This window comes from Bos grunniens, chromosome 1, assembly GCF_055505025.1.
Source record: "Bos grunniens cultivar Pamir isolate PY7600 chromosome 1, Bosgru_T2T1.0, whole genome shotgun sequence".
Lineage (NCBI taxonomy): Eukaryota > Metazoa > Chordata > Mammalia > Artiodactyla > Bovidae > Bos > Bos grunniens.
In genome coordinates this window covers 27156698-27181389 of record NC_141165.1, presented here as the reverse complement: position 1 = coordinate 27181389, position 24692 = coordinate 27156698, and the positions used below count along the sequence as shown (strand labels likewise).

Genomic DNA, 24692 nt, shown 5'->3' with positions numbered 1-24692 from the left:
GATGAAAAGTGCTTGGTGGTAACATAAAAGTATTGACTTCTTCCCTTCATGTTCTGCCATCTTTAAAGTAGCCTTCTGCTTCTTTAATACTTTTTTAAAAAAACCTTAGCAAGGGGAAAGTATATTGTTTTGCCCAAACTGGAATTTGTTATTACAAAGAAAACTAAAAGCATGTATGCGTTTTGTGTGTGTGTGTGTGTGTGCGCGCGCAAGTTTGTGTGAGAAATAAAATATAGAATGTAGGTGAAGGACTTTGAAAGAAATGGAATGATACATCTTTCATAGTGAAAAGTTTTTGAATGAATATATTTATCATAGTATCATGTTAACTCCCACTTGTAGGCCATTCTTGACATTTTTTTTTTAATATCAGAAATGTATTTTCAGTGGTTCTGAATTGAATGCAGTATACTGTATACCTTATACTATCTAAACTGAATCACACTTTATATCTGTATAGGAAAGTTATTCTGGTGAGGAATGCATTGTATTTTTATTCATTTTGTTAGAATCATTGGTATTGTAAACAATCACCCTTTTCCTTATATGCCTCTGGAGAGTTATTTTGGTTTCATGGAAATAAAACAGAGCATCACACTTGGATAGCCAGTAGGTTTTTGATATAAAGACAGTAATGGTTGCCTTGAGGCCTGTGCTAATAAGGTACCATGATCTACCTCAGGACTTTAAAAAAATGGCTACTCATGTACTGCATATTCACCTTTTTTGACTTACTGGACAGAGCTTGCACTGTAGCATCACAGTCTATGATCAAGTTCTACCCCTGGAAAAGTGTGCCAGTTGGTCATCCTGTCAAGTATGGAGTGCAGAAAAGAGGAAAAAAACCAAAACAACATATATACTATGACACATATTTCTCTAAGGTTTAGGAAACAAAAAAATTCAGTCAGGTGGATTTAATTCCAGGTCTTAGAGATACTAAATGTGTAACTTAGCCTTTGGGTTTTCAGTTCTTTAATCTATTAAAGGGGGAGAATCTGTCTTTTAGAGTTAAGAAGATTAGCTCTGACCTTGAAGAAGGTGTTCACTTAATGATAGCTATTTTATGTTCTGATTTTATATGTTTTTTTTCCTCCACCTGGGCCTGCCCTATGCAAATTGGGCTTAGCCAGGAGTGCTGTTTGTTCTGCCTGAAGTCTTAACTCTGGCCCTTGGACCTTCCTTGTCTTTTAGCCACCGCCATTTTGGACTCCTTTTCCCTATTCTACCTACCTAACATTCCCCCCTCAAGAGATGGGAGGCCCAATTCTTTGGGAATAGGGGCGTCGAGGTCTTTCTGGCTACTCCCTGCTGAACTGGGGCGGCGAGGGGTATTGGGCCTCCCCCTCTTGCTAGTCTCAAGCCTCAGAGTCCTTATAGCGGTGTCCAAGGGTGTGTGATATTTTCCGTGGTCAGCTGTAGTTTTATATCTTTGTTAAACTGGCACTGCATGTTGTAGCTGGTTGACAGGTGTGTTGAGTGTCCTCTTCTGTTTTCTTCCATGGCTTGACTCGTGAGTAGTGAATCTAGGAGTCATGTCCTGGTACCTTGACTGCCGGCTCTTCTTTTTCCATCCAAGACAAAGCTGCTTCCATCAGTGTACCAGATTTCCTCGGGATTGGTCAGAGTATCTTCTGAAAACCCCTCTCGGGGTTTTGTCCAGTGGTCCAAGGTTTCTTAACCGGAGGTCTTCTGGAATCTGAGACTGGGCCGCGTGAGCTTTCTGTTGAGTTCGTTTTTCGCTGTCCCGGTTTCCAGCACGATGGGCCTTCCCCGGTGCTGGGTTTCTTCGCCTTCCGCTTCTAGCCCGGGAGCTTCGCTGAGTTGGGCTCCTGTTGTGCTTGGCCTCTTCTACGTAGAGGTTGTTTCAGCCAGGTTAAATCCGAGTCACGGCACCATAAATGTCACGCGAGTGTATGTCCCTCGGTTCTTTGTCTCGTCACAACAAAGATTTGGAGCAACGGACATTAAAGCTCTCGGCGCATCACAGCTCTCAGGTCTTGGACAAACCGTGCTACAGTTCTTATGTTCTGATTTTAATTTCTCATATTTTTGACATTGAATTGTTAATATAGACTTTAAATATTGTTTTAATGTTGTTTAGCTTAATTTTATTTTTCTCTTGATTTAAGTTTTGTTTGAAAATCCTTGCCTTACTCTCCCTTGCCACTGTAGTATATCCGGAACTGTGTAATGAACAGAACATTGCCCCATTTTATACTTGTGGAATGTTGCAAGATCAAGAAGCTGTATGAACAGGAGATGGTTGCCATAGAGGCTGCCATAAATCGAAATTCATCTAACCTTCCTCTTCCTTTACCACCAAAGAAAACTCGAATTATTTCTGTAAGTTTCACATAAGAACTTCTGGTGACCTTAAAAGCCATGTGATTTTTTTATTGTTGCTATTGTTAGGTTGTATGTTTGAGCCTCCCACACATATTCTTTGCTCAGTTCTCCTATGGAAGCTAATTCATGTTTTCTAAAGATGCATCACCATTTATTAATAGTAACCTTTTAAGCTACTATTATTTTTCCATACCCAAGCTACATATGATTCTAAATAGGTCATTTATGTTTTTGTTTATCTTTAGGTGCTAAAGAAAAATGCCCTCAAATTGAGTATATTTTGAGACTAGAGCTAAATGTGAGACTTCAGAGAGCAAGTTGAGGCATACCAGTAGAAAAGTTAGGTGTGCTGAGATAGTTGATTTTCTGGTATATCTCATTTGTATTAGCTTATAATAGTGTTTTGGTGTAATTTGTCTGTTTTCTTCTTATTGAACTTTTAGACTTTAAAGGTAACAAAGACATTTCTTCTAGCATATACTATTTTTATAAAGCAGACCTTTAGATTTGGGTTCATTTAACTATTTAACAGTTTTTAAATAGTTCTTCCATCTTAAGAAAAACTATGCCTTGATAATTAAGATATTACCTGTATATTAACTTATATAGTCAATTCTTTATTTATCCAAAGCTTTTAATACCATTTGTTTATGGTGTCTAGTGAATTTTGTAGCAGTATTGTTTTGCCTTGAGAACTAAGGGCTAGTGGTTGTGATGCTTAATGTAATATATGTGGTTTTCAGTTGTTAGTTCAGAGTTGTATTTTCATTATTTTACCAATGCACATGCAAACTGATAAGACAGTTTCATTGTTAGCCTCAAATATTCATTTCTTAATTAAATATTAAAAAATGAGTAATTAAATGAATTCTTAATTAAAATTAAACATTAATACCCTGTATTTTTTCATTTTTTACCAGCATGTTTGGGAAAATAACAATCCTTTCCAAATTGTCTTGGTTAAAGGAAATAAACTTAACACAGAAGAAACTGTAAAAGTGAGTACTTGTTTAGATTTGAATTTGTCTTCTGCTCTGTTATTTGAATTCACTAATATGCTCAGTTAATGACAGATTGGAGACTACATTTTATCCATTTTGGTCTGTTATAGGATATAGAATATGGCAGTTATTATAGAACAATTATAAATTTTTGTTTTAAAATATTCTTTGAAAAAAAAAATATTCTTTGCATAGTTGGAGATGTACTGGATCGATTGACATTTCCCCAGTGTATGTTATGGAAAAGAAATTGGTTTAGATCAAGAATTCAGAAAGTGAAATTTAAGCCAAAACTGTAGGTCACATGTTTCTGTGCAGGCTTATTCTTCTTTCTCAGCTTTGGTCAGAGCTTCCCTCAGCCTCTTTTAGGCGCCGCCCCCTCCTTTTTTTTCCCTTTTAAACTTGCTGAACAGACAGAAAATGTAATGCCATTCCTGAAATAAAATAGATGACTACATTGTAGACCACAACTTGTTAACACATGGGGATTTATTGCACCACCCCTACAATTAAGTAAAGACTTAACAAGGCATTTTGCTTCAAAGTGTAAAGCATGCATTTTCCTCTATTTTGCTTGGCAGGAAATGAAGTGAATAGTTTTGTGATCCAAGAAAGAGATTCAGTTAGTTTGAGATGTTTGCTGGCATGAGGATATATTCAGGAGTACCTTGCCAAAGATTACCAATGGCTTGTTTTTCTATGTGGACATTAAAGATTCTTTGGGTAGCTGTCATTAAAATAAGGGTATTTTCTCTTATATTCTTAGCTAGATTTTAATTTTTAATGAGTATGCTTAAGACCAACTAGCCTTGTTTTCTATTTTAATGGTAATTTAATTTTCCTCTTGAATTTAAACTTTCTTTCTTAATCTTTTCCAGTTGTAAAAGTATAACATGATTGTTGCAGCAGTTAAAAAAAGTCCAAATATGATTTAAGAAAGAAGTTGCTGATCTCTCCTCCTCATCTCTTTACCATCACATGGGATTCAAGGTCAATAAGCCTTGAGTGACCTCCATGTTTATACAAATATATATAAACTTATGGTTGTGTTTATTTTATTGATCGGTTGGTTTGTTAAAGAAAAGGGATGATGTTATATATATTAATCTATGATTTGTTCATTTTATATCTTGGATGATTCTCTGGATTATTAAATATTCAGTAGAGTTCCTTGAATATTACGTTTCTAAAGGCAGAAGTCATATATTGGCAAATATACCCTCAATATACCTACCTATACATATGGAGTGTTTTTTTTAAACATATATGTATCATTTTGCTCAGTGGTTTGTATGAATCCATGGATAATTTGCATTCTAAAAATGGGAATTACTATTCTTCCCATTTGTTAGGTTATTGTTATTAGCTATTGAATTCTTTTGTAGCTATTGTTTCTCTGAAGCCTTTCATCCGTACTCAGTTTCTTCCTAAAGAAGACCAAAGAAGCGTTTACTATATGCCTTTATTTTTCTTGGGCATTATGCTTTATTTTTGTCTTTGACAGATTACTTGTGAGTAACATTTTATTTCTATAGGTTTTACCAACTTCCATCAGATATTCCAAGCTGGATTGATTTTATTGTTTGTGGTCATATATTTTTAGGACTAGTGGGTTTAATATAGTATTTAAAGTACCCTCTCCCTCCCCACTCCATCTGCTTCTCTGATTCTCCCTCCTCTACCCTTTTTCTCTTTTCAGAGAGGTTACATAGATGAATTGAAGTACGTTAATGCAATTATGGCATCACTTTCTTCTACGTACATCTCATTTTTTTTTTTTTAATTGCTGTTCAGATTAGGAGTTCCAGTATAATGTTGAAGAGAAATCTGGAGGGGAAAAAAAAGATTAGGGATAGATGGGGAGCAGGGAACTTTACTTCTTTCCTTCCAAACTTTTCTTTTCTTGATGTACTGAGTAGGACCTTCGGTGTGGTACTGAATAAAAATGAAGAGAGCAAACATATCACTCAGGTTTCTCCCAAGAAAAATAATAATAGGGTGTTTGTGTATGTGTGTGTGTGTATATATATGCATACACACAGAGATTTATTTAATTTTTGTCTGTGCTTGGTCTTTGTTGCTGCGTGGGCTTTCTCTAGTTGCTTCGAACAGGGGCTGTTCTCTAGTTATGCTTTGCAGGCTTAGCAGTGCACAGATTCTAGAGCCTGCGGGCTTCTGTAATAGTGGCACATGTGGAATCTTCCTGGGCCACGGATAGAACCCATGTCCCCTGAATTTTCAGGCAGATTCTTAACCACTGAATCACCAAGAAAGTCCACCACACATAGATTTATTTAAGGAATCAGCTCATATAATTATGGAGTTGTTTAAGTTCCACAGTCTGTGAAGTTTGTTTGCAAACTGGGAAACCAGAAGACCCCATAGTTTAGTTCCAGTCTGAGTCTGTTTGTATGTAGTCGCTCAGTTGTGTCTGACTCTATAGCCTGCCAGGCTCTTCTGTCAATGGGATTTCCCAAGCCACAGTACTGGAGCACGTTGCCATTTCCTACTCTAGCGGATCTTCCAGGCCAAGGGATTGAACTGGCATTTCTTGCATCCTCTCATTGGCAGGCTAGTGCCACCTGGAATGCCTGAGAAACAGGAGGCACCTATGGTGTAGTTCCTGTGGAAGTTCTATATGCTCAAGACCCAGGAAGAGCTGATGTTAGTCAGGCAAGAATTCTGTCTCAGGAGGGCCAAGCTTTTTGTTCTGTTCATTTCTTCCACTGAGTGGATTGGAGCCACCTACTCTAAGGAAGGTAATCTGCTTTAGTCAGTCTACCATTTAAATGTTAATCTTATCAAAAAGAAAACACTGTCACAGAAATAACCAGAATATCTGGACACCCCAAGATCCAGTCAATGGATTAATGAAATTAACCATCACAGTAGATGTTTCTGTTTTGTTCTTTATTGTAAAGAAAAGCATTTAGTCTTTCAGCTTTAAGTATAATATTACCTGTAGGTTTTTCACACATGCCCTTTATTCAAGAATTTTTCTTCTCTTTTTACTTAGCTGAGATTTTTTATACTAAAAGGGATAGAAAAAGTTTCACTTTGTCCAGTGCTTTTTCTGTATTTATTGAGATGATTTTGTAGCTTTTATATTTTAGTCTGTTAATTGGATTTCCTTTTCTTTTTTTTTAAATTAATCACTTTTTTTGACTGTGTGCAGTCTTCGTTGCTGCATGGGCTTTTCTTTAATTGTGAGTGGGGGCTTCCAATTGCGGTGTGCTGGCTTCTCATTGCCTTGACTTCTCTTGTTGCAGAGCACTGGCTCTAGGGCACGCAGGCTTCTGTAGTAGCGGCATGTGGACTCAGTAGTGGCTCTCCGGCTCTAGAGTACAGGCTGAATAGTTGTGGCACAAGGGCTTTGTTGCTCCCTGGCAAGTGGGATCTTTACAGATCATGGATCAAACCTGCGTCTCCTGCATTGGCAGGCAGATTCTTTACCACTGAGCTACCAGGGAAGCCCCAATTTGATTGATTTTCAAAAGTTTTATGCGCTACACGTTGAGGATGTACTAGCCTTTTTATATATTGCTGATATTGACTTATTAATATTTTGGTATACATTTTTATGTCTGTGCTCATGGGGAATACTGGTCTGTATTTTCCATATAATATCTTTCTCTGATTTTAGAATTGGGATAATGTTGACCTTATAAATTGAGGTAAGAAGCCTTTCTCTCCTCAGTTTTCTGAATAAGTTTAAGTAGGATTGGTGTTGTTTCTTCTGTAAATGTTTGGTAGAATTTACTCCAAGCACCTGAAAGTAGGGTTTTTTTAGTGGGAATGTTTTTAATTAGAAATTTAATTTCTTTACTGGATAGATAGATAGTCATAATTTCTATTTCTTTTGTGTCAGCTCTGATTATTTTTGTCTTTTGAAGAATTTAAAATTTATTTAAATCTATTGGCATTAAGTTCATTACAGCCCCTTAAATTAGTTTTTTTCTTGCAGCTTAAAACAACAGATATTTGTTAGTTCATATTTCTGTTGTTCAGAAGTCTGGGCATGGTGTGGCTGGGTTTTCTGCTTATAATCTTACAGGGATGAAATCCAGATGTTAATTGGGCTACATTACTTACTGAAGCTCTTGGGAAGAATCTGCTTCCAAGATGATTCAAGTTATTGGCCAAACTCAGTTCCTTGCAGTTATACAGGACTGAAGTTCTCATTTCCTTGATGGCTTTTGCCTGAGAATTGCTCTCAGAATCTTTCAGGTTCTTGTTCTTGGCTCTATTTTCAATTCTTGAAACAGAGTATTTCTCAAGCATTAAATCCTTTTCTGGCTTTGAATCTCCTGCCAGAAGAAGCTGGTCCCTTTAAGGGCTCACCAATGGGTCAGGCCCATGAGGGATAATCTCCCGCCCTTTTGTTTCGTTTGGGCATGCTATGTGGGATGCGCAGCCTTGGTTCCCCAGCCAGGGATTGAATCTGCACTCCCTGCAGTGGAAGCACAGACCTTAACCATACCATTGCCAGAGAAGCCCCTCCCTTTCTTAAAGTAACCTGTGTTTTATAGTAAAACCTAATCATGGGAGTGAAATCCATTGTAATCACAGTCCCAGAGATCTTACTGGAGTAAGATCACATGATTCTATGGAGTCTATAATGAAATCCTAGGTGTTCAGTGAAGATTCATTATTCTGCCTGTTTGGCACTTGAATGGCTTTCACTGTGAAAGCACTTAGAATTCTGTAGCATAGAGCTTTCTGGTGGATCTTTTACCAGCCTTGTGGCATTTCCCTTTTCATGTCCATCTTGATATTCAGCAGAATCCTGAAATCAATGCTGCTTAAAATCTAGAAGATGGTATTTGTGTAGACAGAGAGCTCAGATTGCCCTCTAGTTATACCACTATTTGAAATGGTTTCTTCTGACTCTTGGAAAAGACAGTAGGGATCTCCCCATTTTTGGCCTCTCTAATTTGTTTTCTATTCTCATTTGCCCCAGTCTCCCTAGAAGTCCTGAGGCAGCAGTAGCAGAGCGCTAGTGGTAGCAGAACAGCAGTGGTTGCTAAAAATGCAGAGTTGAACATCCCTGTTTGATTAGAGGAGTTGTCGTTCGTCCTAAGGGAAATGTGAATATCCTGATACCCACTCGCCCACCCCCCCCTACACCCCCCCCCAACCGCCTTCTCTGTTCAGCATTGTTTTAGGAAATATGGGTGAATGAAGCCTTAGTTTTCTCTCTGGGTGACAATAAAACGGGGGCCCTAGGCAGCCACAAAATATACTTGGATGATTTCAGAGTGGGATGAGCTCAGAAAACTTCTAGGTTTATTCCTGAGCTGTACGTATATGGATCAGAATCACAACTGCGTATATACTTTGAGAACTGTGGCATAAACCATCACCAGCATCTCAGGCTAGTCACTGTATTTTGTTGCACACACTGGACAGTTCCAAATAGCCCTACAAAGAATTTGAAAACTGAACTGGTATTGGAACCACACCTCACAGAAGTTTTGTTGAAACTTGCAGTTTGAAACTAACTATTATCTCCTAAAACAAATCATCAGCAGTCTCTATAGAATATAAATAAAACCCAGAGACTTATAATAGTCAAAATGTATAGGATAGGACTTCCTATGTGGTGCAATGGATAAGAATTTGCCTGCCAAAGCAGGGACATGGGTTCATTCCCTGGTCTGGGAAAATTCCACAGACAGCTAAGCCGGTGCACCACAACTACTGAGCCCAGCCCCCTAGAGCCTGTGCGCCACAACGAGAGAGGCCACCATAATGAGAAGCTCCTGCGCCACAACTACAGAAAGTCCCTGAGCAGCAACGAAGACCCAGTGCTGCCAAAAATAAATAAATATAAAAAATGTGCAGGGTACGATTCAGAATTACTTGGCATAAAAAGAACGAGGAAAATCTTAAGCCCTATGGACTATGAGAATTAACAGACAGCAATGCTGAGATGACATGAATGTTGGAAGTCTTCACAAAGATGTTAAAGAAATTGTTATAAAAATGCTCCAGCAACTAAGGGCAAAACAAACACAGTGGAAAATAATGGGAAAAAATGAGAAAGTCTTAGCCACAATATACAGTTGTACTTTAGTATCTGCAGGGGTTTGCTTCCAGGATTCTCAGAGGAAGTTCAAATTACTATATAAAATGATATGGTAGTTTTATAAAACCTATGCACAACCTATACTTTAAACCATGCTTTAATTACTTATTGCAACCCCATGGACTGTAGCCTAATAGGCTCCTCCGTCCATGGAATTTTCCAGGCAAGAATACTGGAGTGGGTTGCCATGTCCTTCTCCAGGAGATCTTCCCAACCCAGGGATTGAACCCAGGTCTCCCTCATTGTAGGCAGACGCTTTACCATCTGAGCCACCAGGGAACTCTTGATTACTTATAATACCTAATAAAATGTAAATGCTATATAAATTGTTACTGGAATGCAGCAAATTCAAATATGCTTATTATAACTTTTTGGAATTTTTTTCCAAAACAGTTTTCATATTTGATAGGTTTAATCTGAGGATGTAGTACCTGTGAATATGGAGGGAGAATAAAGGACAAACTAAGTGAAAAACAAATAATGAATTAAAAAACTCTGAATGGCCTCAATAATGGAAATAGTGTGGAAAGAAAGAGTGAACTTGAAGATTAATCAATAAAATTTTCCATTTTGAACAATAGTTTGAAAGAAAATGGAGAAAAAACTCTACAGAGCCTCAGATACCTGAGTAACAATATCAGAAGCTCTAACACTTGTCTAATCTGAGTCTCTGAAAGAAAAGAGAAAGAGTGTGGCTGAGAAAAACTAAAGTAAATATTACTGGAAACTTTCCAAAGTTGGCAAAAGACATAAATATAACAGATTTAAGAAACTCAGTGAACCCTAAACATGATAAACTCAGACAATTCCAAGCCCAGATACTTTCTCTTTCAAAATCATAATTTGATTCTTATTAGTCAAAAATCTTAACACCTTATAAGCCTAATTTTGTGGCTGTTAGCACTCCTATCATGTTAAAATAGATAGAAGCTCAGGAAAGAAAAAACTATCTTAATCCTTTTATCTTCTTATTTCGGTACCTGTAACACTAGATAAATATTTAATATTTGTGCAATGAATTAATACATCTTAATGTAACTGCCTCTGACATCTGTAAATCCTTAGTTAAGTGTAAGACAGGGCTTCTCCCACTAAGTCAGAGCAAACATGCCTTTTTATTAAGTGGTTCTCCAGTGGCTAAGTGGTAAAGAATCCTCTGCATTGTAGGAGATGAGGGTTTGATCCTTAAGTTGGGATGATCCCTTGGAGGAGGAAATGGCCACCCACTCCAGAATTCTTGCCTGGAAAATTCCATGGACAGAGGAGCCTGGCAGTCTACAAGTCCGTGGGGTCACAAAGAGTTGGACATGACTAAAGTGACTGAACACACACCCATACTTCTCGAAGATTTCCCAGCTGCGTTAGTGGTAAAAAATCCACCAGACAATGCAAGAGACACAGGAGACGTGGGTTTGACTCCTGGGTCAGAAAGATACACTGGAGAAGGAAATGGCAACCCATTCCAGTATTCTTGCCTAGAAAATTCCATGGACACAGGAACCTGGTGGGCAACAGTCCCTGGGGTCGCAAAGAGTCAGACACAACTGCGCATGCATGCGCACACTCGTATTTCATGAAACTGTGGGAATTTCAGCCTGTTTGGACTCAGTTCAGTTCAGTTCACTTCAGTCGCTCAGTCGTGTCTGACTCTCTGCGACCCCATGGACCGCAGCGCGCCAGGCCTCCCTGTCCATCACCAACTCCCGGAGTCCACCCAAACCCATGTTCATCCAGTAGGTGATGCCATCCGACCATCTCATCCTCCATCGTCCCCTTCTCCTCTTGCCCTCAATCTTTCCCAGCATTAGGGTCTTTTCAAATGAGTCAGCTCTTCACATCAGGTGGCCTAAGTATTGGGGTTTCAGCTTCAACATCAGTCCTTCCAATGAACACCCAGGACTGATCTGCTTTAGGATGGACTCGTTGGATCTCCTTGCAGTCCAAGAGACTCTCAAGAGTCTTCTCCAACACCACAGTTCAAAAGCATCAATTCTTCTCCGCTCAGCTTTCTTTATAGTCCAACTTTCACATCCATACATGACCACGGGAAGAACCATAGCCTTGACTAGTTCTTTGTTGGCAAAGTAATGTCTCTGCTTTTTAATATGCTGTCTAGGTTGGTCATAACTTTCTTCTAAGGAGTAAGTGTCTTTTAATTTCATGGCTGCAATCACCATCTGCAGTGATTTTGGAGCCCCCCAAAAATCACTGCAGATGGTGATTCCCCATCTATTGATTCCCCGGCTATTTGCATAAAGTGATGGGACCAGATGCCATGATATTAGTTTTCTGAATGTTGAGCTTTAAGCCAACTTTTTCAGTCTCCTCTTTCACTTTCATCAAGAGGCTCTTTAGTTCTTCTTCACTTTCTGCCATAAGGGTGGTGTCATCTGCATGTCTGAGGTTATTGATATTTATCCTGGCAATCTTGATGGCAGCTTGTGGTTCTTCCAGCCCAGCGTTTCCTCATGATGTACTCTGTATATAAGTTAAATAAGCAGAGTGACAATATACAGCCTTGACATACTCCTTTTCCTATTTGGAACCAGTCTGTTGTTCCATGTCCAGTTTTAACTCTTGCTTCCTGACCTGCATACAGGTTTCTCAAGAGGCAGGTCAGGTGGTCTGTATTCCCATCTCTCAGAATTTTCCACAGTTAATTGTGATCCACACAGTCAAACGCTTTGGCTCTGTTCGGACTACTGATCATTTTTCAGTTGTCTTAAATAAAAAGGGAACATATAGTGGAACAAAAACGAAGTTAGGTGTTGATATTGGGAAAAAGTTTGATTTCTTCCCCAACACAGCATTCTTAATTGGTGAGTTCAGAAATGTAGGCTATGTGTAGGCTTGACGCATCCTGGCTGTACCACAGTGGAAAGTCATTTCCATGACCAAGCCTGCCTTCTCTTGATCTCCAGATATTCTGGGATTTGTGAAAATGTGTCTAGAAGTTTACTGAGTTGGCCAATAAAATGTGTGATTGTAATTAAACAAGATGGTGCTTTAAAATCCTCAACTTTTCAGAGCCTGATGGTGATTCAGACAAAGCATCAGGAAATGTGGCGATTTTGACAAAATTTCACATGATGTAAACTTAGAGAATAATTTTTAACTGCTTTTTCTGAAAACAAAAACCATCAGGAGATTCTAAGTTCAGAAAGCACAAAGTTTTTCATTTCAAATGTAGATAAGTTTTTCTCCTCTTGTTTATTTTTAACCATGTATGAACTTCAGTTATATTAGTGGATTACTAGGAGATTTCTCAGTCAGACTTAGTTCTAATGATTTGGTCTTAAATGATCACAGTTTGACTATTAGACAGTGATTGGTATTTCAGCAGTTTTCTTCAGAATGTGCTGGGTCTCTTTTTGTTTATTGTTACCACACCCAAGTTAGAGTCATTCTTTATAGTTACTCTTTTACACACAGCAGACTTGGCTGTTGCTGTTTACAGCTAGGGTAACTGAATGAACTTTTCTAGTTCATTCTACTTGAGTTCTTTTTTGAGTTTTTATATTCACCTGACCTAGGCATTCCTCTCCAGTATTCTATCCTGTATTCTCTCTGAAGTCCATGGACAGAGGAGCCCATGGAGCTACAGTCCACAGGGTGGCAGAGAGTTGGACTCTATTGAGAGAGTAACACTTTCACTTTTTCCATATACCTGCATTTTGCCAATAGTTGGTTGATTCAATGATAGCCACATTTTTTTTTGTTTTTGTTTTTAAAGTATTAAATAACATTTATTGAGTACTTTTTATATAGTGGGCTCATTTATTTTTATTTCTCAAAAATTGTCAAAAACCAAGAGATGCAAATGTGTTTAAGCATAGCAGTTTATTTTTAGTATCTTGTCTTTATCAAAAAAACATTGAAGAATATTTATTTTTAAACTTATGATTTTTCTGAATAAACTATATATTCTGTATACAAAAGGTAATAGTTTCATAAGCCTTTAATGTCACTGAGAGTAAGAACTGAATATCTTTTTTTTCCTGAAATTCCTATCTTCCATTCTATCATACAAAGGATGCAAAATATGGTTTATTTATATTTTGTTTTATTTATAATTTCCCTAATCTCATTTCACAAATGGTTTGAGGTAAGCATGCCTCGCCCTACCCACACATGCCCTTGTACTCACACACAGTCTCATATATACACAAAGAATATATAAAATATGACTTCTTAAAAAATAATTGAGATGTTTAATAGTTTAAAAAGCCAGGAGCAAGATTTGCAGTAGATATTTATATAGTAAAATCCTATGTAACTACTTGATGTGTACTACAGGATTTACTCTCTCCTTGCAATATGGACAGCATCCAAAGCAAGGCAAACATGCTCAGTTATAATACCCAGAATCTCTTAAGGTAAAAACAGTCTAGTTAGTCGTGTGTTTGTAGTTCATCCTTTTATTTTAATGGAGAGATGTTTAGCAGTTTCTTCTGAAGGAGACACCGTGGGTGATGCACACCAAAACCCCTGCCACCATCACTGTAGTAGGTAAAATAATGTTACACATATATATTCTTTATCATGTCTTTCATTGGATAGATTTACAGTGTTGACAGTGCAATTCAGAAAAAGTCATTCTGTATATTTCAGTCTGTACTATACTTGGCCATGTGAATATTCAATTGAATAGTAATATTTGGACTTTCCAAAGTCAAAGACTTTCTGAAAGTTCCATATGTGTGTTTTTACTCAAAGCTGAGTTTTGTATAAATTCTTCTTTTGGCTGTGCTGTGTGACATGTTGGACCTTAGTTCCCCAACCAGGAATTGAACCCTTATTCCCTACAGTAGAGGTAAAGAATGCTAATCACTAGACCATCAGGAAAGTCCTAGGCTCTGTGTTTTAGTACTCATTCTACTTTTACCACTCACTTTTAAATTGGAGATAATCATGTCATGTTGTTTTATAAAACAATGTAAATGACTAAGTAAAATTTCCTGGGACATGTTGCACATGTCCTACATCACTCTGAACCCGAGTCTTTCACAAATGAAAGACAGTGGTGTGTAGGATAATCGTAAATATGGATAGAATATCTTTAAGTTGACTTTTATAATGACTGATTCATAAATTATTTGTAAGTAGAGATTTTGGAGACGTTTTATCCACCCTTTCCTTCCCAGCTGTACAGAAGACTAAGACAAGGCCCTTAGTAAATGAATTCATTGGAAATAAGCATATAGTAGTAGTTGGCACCCCACTCCAGTACTCTTGCCTGGAAAATCCCATGGATGGAGGAGCCTGGTAGGCTGCGGTCCATGGGGTCGCTAAGAGTCAGACACGACTGAGCAACTTCACTTTCCCTTTTCACTTTCATGCATTGGAGAAGGAAATGGCAACCCACTCCAGTGTTCTTGCCTGGAGAATCCCAGGGACGGCGGGGCCTGTTGGGCTGCCATCTATGGGGTCGCACAGAGTCAGACATGACTGAAGCGACTTAGCAGCAGCAGCAGTAGGTTTTATACTTATGGTCTTGGTTTCTTTAGATCCATTTACACCATTGAGACATGTTTTAGCTAGTCTGCTTAGTACGTGAAAAATAGGTTTTAGCTAACAGTTTTGTGAATTACATGTGGTTCTGTGGAGTAATAGACTTTCCTAGAGTTTGTCTGCTTCTTCTGCCAGTATGCGTTTCTCCATTCTTCAAATATGTTTTACTGGTGCAGTATTCATGACTCTCTGTTTGTTTTTGTCTCCGTCATTACAGGTTCATGTCAGGGCCGGCCTTTTTCATGGTACCGAACTCCTGTGTAAAACTGTCGTAAGCTCAGAGATATCAGGGAAGAATGATCATATTTGGAATGAACCACTGGAATTTGATATCAACACTTGTGACCTGCCACGAATGACTCGATTATGTTTTGCTGTTTATGCAGTTTTGGATAAAGTGAAAACTAAGAAATCAACTAAAACCATGAATCCCTCTAAGTATCAGACCATCAGGAAATCTGGAAAAGTGGTAGTTATATACTAATTTCTGAAAAAGTTTTATAATGGAATAATAATAACATAATGGGATAATTTTAAACTTTAAAATAATGGATTAATATAAATGAAATTATATCATATAATTTTTGTCCCTAAGAATTGATTTTTGAAAAGACAGTAAGTCTCCCTTATGTCGTTTTCATTTTTGTTTTGGCAAATTTAGTAAATATCATAAATATAAGTGTTCTATTATAAATGTTTGCTTTTTAGAAATACAGTTAAGAATGAAGAGAGTTAAAATATTACAGGTTAACTAAAACTTCAGATGTCAAATGTATTTAAGAATTCAAACTTTTATGTATTTTAGAAAGATAGTAGATCACTCAACACCCCATGTAGGGTCTGGGACAACTCAGTAATCAAACACATCAGTTCTAGAAGTGAAATATATGAATATTCACACTAAATGAGACAAATGAAGGCTGTCAGTTAAGCTTCATGTCATTTCTGGTCATGTTTTATTGTCAAATGAGTTATAAATGAACCTTTGCTTTTTAAGAGTTTCTTAGACTTTGAAATTGTGGATAAAGGATGGTGAACCTGATCTCATCTTCCATTTCACATTTTCAAGTCTTTTTTGTTTTCTTCTTACTTTATGGAAAGGGTTTTTTTTTTTTTTGAAGATGGGTATATGAATTTTATATATTAAAAAATGTGGTTACTATATTTATCTATAAGAATTTGTATCCTTTTATTCTTAACATGAAAATGTAAGCATTTCCTGTAGTTATTATCATGTAGTTTTTTTTGTTTGTTTCTTTTGTTTTTTTTTTTTCCAAGTTTTTTGTTGATATTCTTTTTTTTTTTTTTTTGTTTCTTAACTTTACAATATTGTATTGGTTTTGCCATATATCAACATGAATCCGCCACAGGTATACATGTGTTCCCCATCCTAAACCCTCCTCCCTCCTGCCTTATCATACAGTTTTTAAAAATGAATATTATTGTTTAAAAGTCAGATAAGAGTTATTTCCTTAGTATTTTTTTCCTCCACAGATACATATTTTTTGTCAAAGTGTTCAAGCTTTTATAGCCTTTCTGTTCTGTACTGTGCTGCACTGTATGTGCTTAGTCGTGTCCGACTCTTGCGACCCCATAGACTGTGGCCTTCCAGGCTTCTCTGTCCATGGGATTCTCCAGGCAAGAGTACTGCAGTGGGTATCCATTTCCTGGGACTAGGTTAATTAGTCTAATTGTCTACATAAAAGTTCTGTTAGCTTGATGTTTCCTTTTTAGAAATGTAAATAAATTCTACAATAGCTAGAGACATTGCCTTTTGCCAAATTAAGATTTATGTAGATTGAAAGCTCTTAAGACACATAATCTGACATTATATCAGACATATTTTCTTGAATTATTAAAAATTCCTCATCACTTGCAACAGATGCAGAATAAATGTTCTATTTTTTGCATATTCTATTGTGAGAGACATTAATTAGCTTTTAGAATTTTCGTAAACCATTATAAAGATGTTGAGCATCTTTCCATGTACATCTTGTTTTTATATTGGGTGATTTGTGGGGAAATCATCTAGAACTCTAGAAACAATATTGAAGCAAAAGGCATGTGCCTGTTCATACCTTAAAGTTCATTCTTAGCATATTTATGCAATGGTATCTTTCTCAACAGCATTATCCTGTAGCCTGGGTAAATACGATGGTTTTTGACTTTAAAGGACAGTTGAGATCTGGAGATATAATATTACACAGCTGGTCTTCATTTCCTGGTAAGATTTACATTCTAATCCTTAGTGTTAAAGAGTAATTTTTGGCATGTGGGGACTAGTTAACATGTTTTTATCACTCACTCTTTTTTCAGTCCAGTAAAGAAACCATCTTTTCATATTTTTATTATTTATTCTAAAATAGATTTTCCCAAAGATTATATTGGGAAATATTATATATTATATAAATATATTTACAAGTGGTTTGTATCTGAATATATTTACTTTGATGAGTATACTCACATTAACTATTTTATTTTTTATAGGTTTCTGAGAAATTCTTAAAAACAATGTCTTTTTATAACAACCTCTGTTGTTGCTAGTTGTTCTAAACTTCTAGACTAGAAGAAACATTAACTAACATTGGAAGGATAGTAAAAACACTTATTCCTTAGTTAGCTTTAGCCTGAAACTTGAGCTAGGAGAGGAGCATCTTCCATACGCCTGTATTTCTTAAATAGTACTCCTGTGAGATGGCTTAAATAGTACTCCTAAAATTATGTGTCAGTGGAGGAAAAAAATACTAAGGAAATAACTCTTATCTGACTTTTAAACAATAATATTCATTTTTAAAAACTGCATGATAATAACTAGAGGAAATGCTTACATTCTCATGTTAAGAGATGAGATGGCTTTTTATGGATGAAAAAGGGAAGTCAGTCTTAACATAATTGGTTCAAACCTAGGATTTGTGCAAAAGATTACTTGACTCTTTCCATTCTTCTTATATCTTTCCCAAATGTTGGAGATTTTATTTTGTGTTAAAATACTGGCTTTCCCCCCCCCGTCTTCATCATTGGTTAATCTGTTTCATAAAATTGTGAACCTTCTTGCTTTTAAAAATTATTTTGTGGGTGACAAACATTTTTAAATGTTCTATCTTAGTAGTTGCTACCCTTGAAACTGTATTTGAATAATCAGTTATCCCCAGACATATTTATAAACTGCTCACATTCTAGTATTTTATTTGTGTATGTTCTTTTATTCCTACCCTTTCCTGCATACACCTCCATTAATTTTCACTTACCACGTTATTCCCTAAATATAGGCGAGTGGTGTGCATTTACACATTTCATAAGAGGTGCTGTAGTTTCAGAGTAAATATTATTCCGTTCAGTGGTATACTTTTCTGAAAATTTTAATTTAGACTCACACACATTCTCCAAAATCAGTAAGTAACTTGACTGATATTTTTAGAAAAATTGACAAGTTTTGCAATTAACTTGTCATCCCATGGACCTGAATTTATCTCTAACAAAATGTTGGAGATATTTGTTCTGCTTGTTGTGTTTCTAGAATTCACATTTATGCCAGTAGGTACAAGCTAGAAACACAGGAACTATAAATACTCTAATATCTAGAGTTCATAGTTTCTCATTAGAAGGTTTATAATCACGTTAACTCCTTATGCATATAGCAGGAAATACAAACACCAATTTCTAGTTTTCTCCCTATTTTAAGGCAAAATAGCATATTTTGTGCAGTGTTCTCTTCATATGTTTGGGGCTGATAATACTAAATTGCTACACTGGACTTTAGATAGGTTGCAATTGATAGGACAAAATAACACTATTATGTAGATAACACAAATAGAGGATATTATTAATTTGCTGAGAAGTCAGTTTTAGAAGTGTGGAAATTATGAGAATTCCTTCAATCTAGGTCAAAATGGAATCTGTGAGATTTGAGAGTATTAAACTTGATAAGCAAAGGACTGATTAAAGAGCTGAAACTTTTAAGTATTTTGGAAAGATTTTCTAGCTTTGAGAGACAATTCTGGGTTTGCATACTACCTGGACATCAGGACTGGACAGAATATAGTTTTATCTTTTATTTCCTTACTAAAGTACAAAAGAATGTGCGAAAAATCTGTTATGAGAGAAATAGTTTGGAGAGGGGAGACTTTAGTTTGTACTGCTAACTCTGTTTCCTCAGAGTTTAATGTCTCTTCAACAGTTTACTTCTCTGTGAAGTGAGAAAGTTATATGATCTCCAGAGTTTAAGATAATGTTGACTTTTGATTACCATGCATTATCTGTGAATGGACTATACTTAGAGTGATAGAGAACATGAAGGAGTGTCTTGAAGAAGAACCACTTGGATGGAATGTTTCAGAAGCTACCAAAGAAGGTGTTTATATCAGCAGCTTTGAGATTACAGAGAAATATTACCAACATTAGGTTTGTTAAAAGGAATGTCATTGATGACACTCAAATTACCAGTTTGGGTACTGTGATGACTATGAAAATCAGAGCATATGTGACTAAGAAATTAATTTTGTTGAAATAATAAAAATTCCTATGGACCACCTAATTTTGAGCAAGTGAAAGTAGTTCCTCCTTTTTTTATTTGTAGATTGAGAATACTTGAACAAATTTGAAGAAAGTTGTGAGGTAGCTATTAATTTTTATTAATTTTTTTCATTTTAAAGATGTTTTTAAATAAACATTCAAATTTTGTGCCAAGTATGAAGAAGATTAGAGGCTTAGTGATATCGTCTATCAAACTTCCATAGGTGACACAGTTGTTGTCCTCCAGCCCCCACCCCTCTAACCCCTCCAAATATTTATTTATTTGACTGTGCTGGGTCTTAGTTGTGGCGTGAAGGATCTTTAGTTGGAGCATGCGGGATCTAGTTCCCTGACCAGGGATCAGACTGGGGCCCTCTGCATTGGTAGCGGGGAGTCTTAGCCACTGGACCACCAGAGTGGTCTTGATGACACACTTCTAAGGTAATTTTCATGATAGGAATCCATTAAGGTTTTGTTTTAGTTTTCAAAACATTTTCCTAAGAATCAAAATTATTTGCATATTTTAGATGAACTTGAAGAAATGTTGAATCCAATGGGAACTGTTCAAACAAATCCATATACAGAAAATGCAACAGCTTTGCACATAAAATTCCCAGAGAATAAAAAACAACCTTATTACTATCCTCCCTTTGATAAGGTAAGCTAATTATTTAACGTGGCACTGTGTATGAAATAATTCAGTTATTAGTTCTTGGCTCTGTATCTTTATCACTTAAGCTAGATATGTTTGCTTCTCTTTGAAGATGTTATATACATTTATAACTTGGTTCAGTGGAAAGACCACTGAGCCGGATGCCAGCTCTGTTTAGTACTGGCTTTATCAGTGAGCAAGTGAGACATGGCATCTCTGGAGTTCAGATTGCTTATTTATAAAATGAGGAAATCATAATTGTTCTCTGAGGTTCTTTCCAATTTAAAAGGGCTATAAGTGCATTCATGTATAGCTCTACACATGTGAAATATTCAGTGAAACGTGCCAGTGTGTCAGTTCAGTTTAAAGATAATCAGTAGCATGATTAGAGTTGGTATGCAAAGAACAGATTATTTATGCTGAATATGGTGTTAGTAGGACTTATTTTGTAAAAGCTACAGCAAGGGCTTCTGTTTCTTAACATAACTTTTTAGTGTAAAAGCTGCATGTCTTCGGGATATGGAGAGTGTCTGGTGGAGGTTGAAAATTAGGCTGTGAGCATTTACATGCTAAGAGAGTTAAGCTGTCATAGGTTTTATCTTCAGGTTTGGCATCTTTGTTTCAGGTATGATTGATGCTGATCTTTGTGAGGAAATGTTTGAGCAAATTCTCAGATAATAAATAAGAAGTTTATTGTATTTACTTAAGTCATTTGAGTCCAAGCTGTCTTTAAACATTTATGCTATAGTACAGTTTCAATTAATATATTATACACTTAATTGTATTTTAACATTCTGTACCGACAAATATTTCTACCTTTACTTTCATTTTAATTGAATTTTATCCACATAGACATAATTTTTCATTTTCTTCTTGAATCTTTTTCTGTTCAGTAATATACAACCAAATTAAAATTTGTGATTATTACAGTAGAAATCTCAAATATGTCAAGAACCATATACTTTAGTGTACACTGGGTAGAAGGTATGTTTTGATGCATCTATTACATTTATTTTGTGGCTTTATTCTTTAGATTAGGAATTTATACATAAGCTATAGCTACTTGTGATACAGTTAATAGTCCAAGCTCAGACTTTTTTTGTCTTCAGTTATTGTATGTGTTCAGCAGTCACTTATAATTTCTTTTGGATCAAAAGAAATGCTTTTTGAAGTGGTTTTACAAATCTAACATCTTGTGTAATTTTAAGTATTTTTAATCTAATATTTTAAGAGAAGTCCAGTTTTTTGAAATGTTCTATTTCAGCATTGTTGTCAACAGAATTGTCTACACCTGGTTATTAAACTGTACTTTTGCCTTTTTGATCCCTTTGAGAGTCTGTATTTGAAGATCTACGTAGGATGGAAAGTTTAGTCTTTAAATGTGTATAATATATTTATATTTTTTAGTTTTCTTTTAATTGTACAATTGCATATATGATCATTTAAAAAACATAATGCAGATATAAAAAGTGAAAATTTCTTACGTTTTTATTTAATGTTTTCTGCTTTACCCACTTGTATACATTTTATGTTTCAACTTACTTTTATGATTATTGCTTAATATTAATAACTATGATATAACTTTATCACATAACAACCTTATGAAATAGGATGGAAATTACCAGTGTACTTTATACATATGGATGCAATTAAATTATTTGCAGAGAATTAGTTAACTCAGTAACTAGATATGGGTTTTCAGGTTTTTTTTTACCTGCTGAGCCTTTCCAGTAGAACAGTGGGTTCCCCATCTTTTCAAGAATCAGAGCCTCTTTTGAACTTACTAAATTCAGAAAATATTTTTATGTTTTCTCTTGACATTACTTCTGCTTTTGTTATCTGCTAATTCAGAAGAAAACGAGAGAAATGATAAAAACTTATTCTGTGTTTGGTAAATATTACATCATTTAGTTGCTAAATCGTTCCCAACTCTTTGAGACACCATGGACTGTAGCCCACCAGGGTCCTGCATTCATGGAAATCTCCAGGCAAGAATACTGGAGTGGGTTGCCATTTCCCAACTATTACATACTTTTGCATTTTCTTAACCAGAAAATATTTACTTATATTAAAAATTTGTTCGTATATACTAGGCACTGCTTATTTTATCTATAGAGAATCCTAGTATACTCTGGGAGTCAATAGTCCTTTATAGTAAAGAGTTTGTCAAGTGTTTCAAGATAATACCACTTTGCATTTAAAATTCATGCTTAGGTTATAAACCATAGAAATTCCATATCATATGTAGCCTCTGTACATGTGGATGTATAAGTCTATGTACAAGTCTAGATATTTACACTTATAATTTTACAAATACAAGAGCCAAATTTTAATTTTTTCAATTTTTTTTGACAGATTATTGAAAAAGCAGCTGAGATTGCAAGCAGTGATAGTGCTAATGTATCAGTAAGTATCAAGGTTTTAAAGTAGCCTTATGTTACAAAGTTGTGCTTATTATTATTCACTTTCATGTCATTTATGGTAATGTGCTTATGGAAGACCATACTCATATGGAAGAATAGTCTGAGTGTACATGAGTATGTACATGCTAATATTTTGTTAAATGGCTGCTGTTTCAGGTTGGTCTGTGTTTCGTTAGTAAGCACTTTGCTGGTTCAAGCACAGGTTCAGCAGCTGGTCTGTGATGGATGCTCTGACACTTCATAAATTAACAATACCATCTTTTGAATGTTATTCAGTTGAATGAGGAGGTTTTATTTTCCTAACTTCTCTGACATAATAGAGCAGATATATTTAAGGCAGGTTTTGCACTGCTGGAGACCCAGGTTTCTTGCATTTTGGTGATCTTTTATGTTAATATGTAGTTTTATCTCGTTTATTATTGGTGCTTCAACTTTCTACATTACTACCTTCCGGACCGCAGGAACAGGAAAAGTTAGACTAGAGGCCGTACCTAACGATAAGTGAGACTGAGAAATGTAGTCTTTGGCCGACAGTCATGTACTTGGCTAAGAATAAGAGATTATAGTTAATAAAGCTAGAAGGGGACAGTGCATATTGACAGATAAATAGCAGTCTCTGCTACGCACAACATTCCCATTGTTTCTGCCCAAAGACTTCAAAATAGATTATTTTGTTTACAATATGTGTAATATTTCTACCATCTATATTTTTTAATAATAATTTTTTCTGCTTTAACCTTAAGACTTTCCTGAGTTTTAATCTGATATTTTCTTTTCATGTCATCAGTTTATAGTTTTCAAGTGACTATAGTAATGCCACTTTATATAGAATGGTCATTAGTTAGAAGCCAGGAGGCAAATGGAGACAATGTATATGCTTTTATTATTTGTACAGAATGAATGCAATATTTAATGTTGTAGTTAGAGAAACGTCTGGCCCAGGGTGTCTTCTTCATTTCTCTTTCTTCTTCTTCTTTTTTTCTTTAATTAAAAAAATTTTTTTAATTGTTTTTAAAATTTTGGTTGCCCTGGTCTTCCTTGCTGTGCACTGCCTTTCTCTAGTTGCAATGAGCAGGGTCTACTCTGTACTTGCAGCGCATGGGTTTCTCATTGTTGCAGAACAGGGGCTATAGGGCGTATGGGTTTCAGTAGTTCTACATGTGGGCTCTAGAGCCTAGGCTCAGTAGTGGTGATGTATGGGCTTAGTTGCTCTGTGCCATGTGGAATCTACCTAGACCAGGGATTGGAACACGTATTGCCTGTATGGGCAGGCATATTCTTAACCACTGGACTACCAAGGAAGCCCTTTTTAAATTGAGGTACAATTGCTTTACAGTGTTTCAGATGTCAGCAGAGTGATTCAGTTTATATATATGTTTCAGATTCTTTTCCATTATTGATTATTATAAGATACTGCGTATAGTTCCCTTTGCTATACAATAGATCTTTATTATCTGTTTTATATATAGTTGTGTGTATCTGTTAATTCCAAACTCCCAATTTATTCCCCTTAACTTTCTTCTGTGGTAACTGTAAAGTTTGTTTTTTGGTGTTTGTATCTATTTCTGTTTTGTAGATAAAACTTCACTTAGTGTGATAATCTAAGTGAATTATACTTCAGTTAGTGTGATAATCTCTAGGTCCATTCCTTTTCCTGTAAGTGGCAATGTTTCATTCTGTTTTTAAATGTTATTTTATTGAAGTATAGTTATAATTTTGTGGTAATTTCTACTGTATAGCATAGTGATTCAGTTACACATATATGTACATATTCTTTTGCATTATGTTTTATCACAGGATATTGAATAGTTCCATGTGCTATACAGTAGGAAATACTTCATTCTTTTATGACTAATATTCCATTGTAAGATGTGTATATATGTGTGTATACATACCACATCTTCTTTATCCATTCATCAGTCAGTGAACATTTACATTGCTTCCATGTCTTGGCTATTGTAAATAGTGCTGCTGTGAACATTGGTGTGCAGGGATCTTTTTAAGTTAGAGTTTTCATCTTGTCTGGATATATGTACAGGGCTGGAATAGTAGGATCATATAACCACTCTATTTTTAGGTCTTTTAAGGAACCTCCGTACTGTCTTTTATAGTGGTTGCAGCAGTTTACATTCCCACCAACAGTGTAGTAGGGTTCT

At 35.9% G+C, this 24692-nt stretch overlaps 1 protein-coding gene across 5 annotated transcripts in view; it reads left to right on the top strand.

Annotated features, from left to right (window-relative positions):
• PIK3CB (phosphatidylinositol-4,5-bisphosphate 3-kinase catalytic subunit beta) overlaps positions 1-24692 on the top strand; it is a 178951-nt gene that overhangs the window by 91906 nt on the left and 62353 nt on the right. For all 5 annotated transcript variants that reach the window (XR_015148968.1, XM_086361989.1, XM_086362070.1 and 2 more), the window contains 6 exons: positions 2176-2346; positions 3270-3347; positions 15167-15418; positions 17077-17173; positions 19989-20119; positions 22469-22519. Coding sequence is in view for 4 of the 5 variants with exons in the window: in XM_086361989.1 (XP_086218115.1) it covers positions 2176-2346; positions 3270-3347; positions 15167-15418; positions 17077-17173; positions 19989-20119; positions 22469-22519 (780 nt within the window). In the remaining variant the exon portion in view is untranslated. The remainder of the gene's footprint in view (positions 1-2175; positions 2347-3269; positions 3348-15166; positions 15419-17076; positions 17174-19988; positions 20120-22468; positions 22520-24692) is intronic.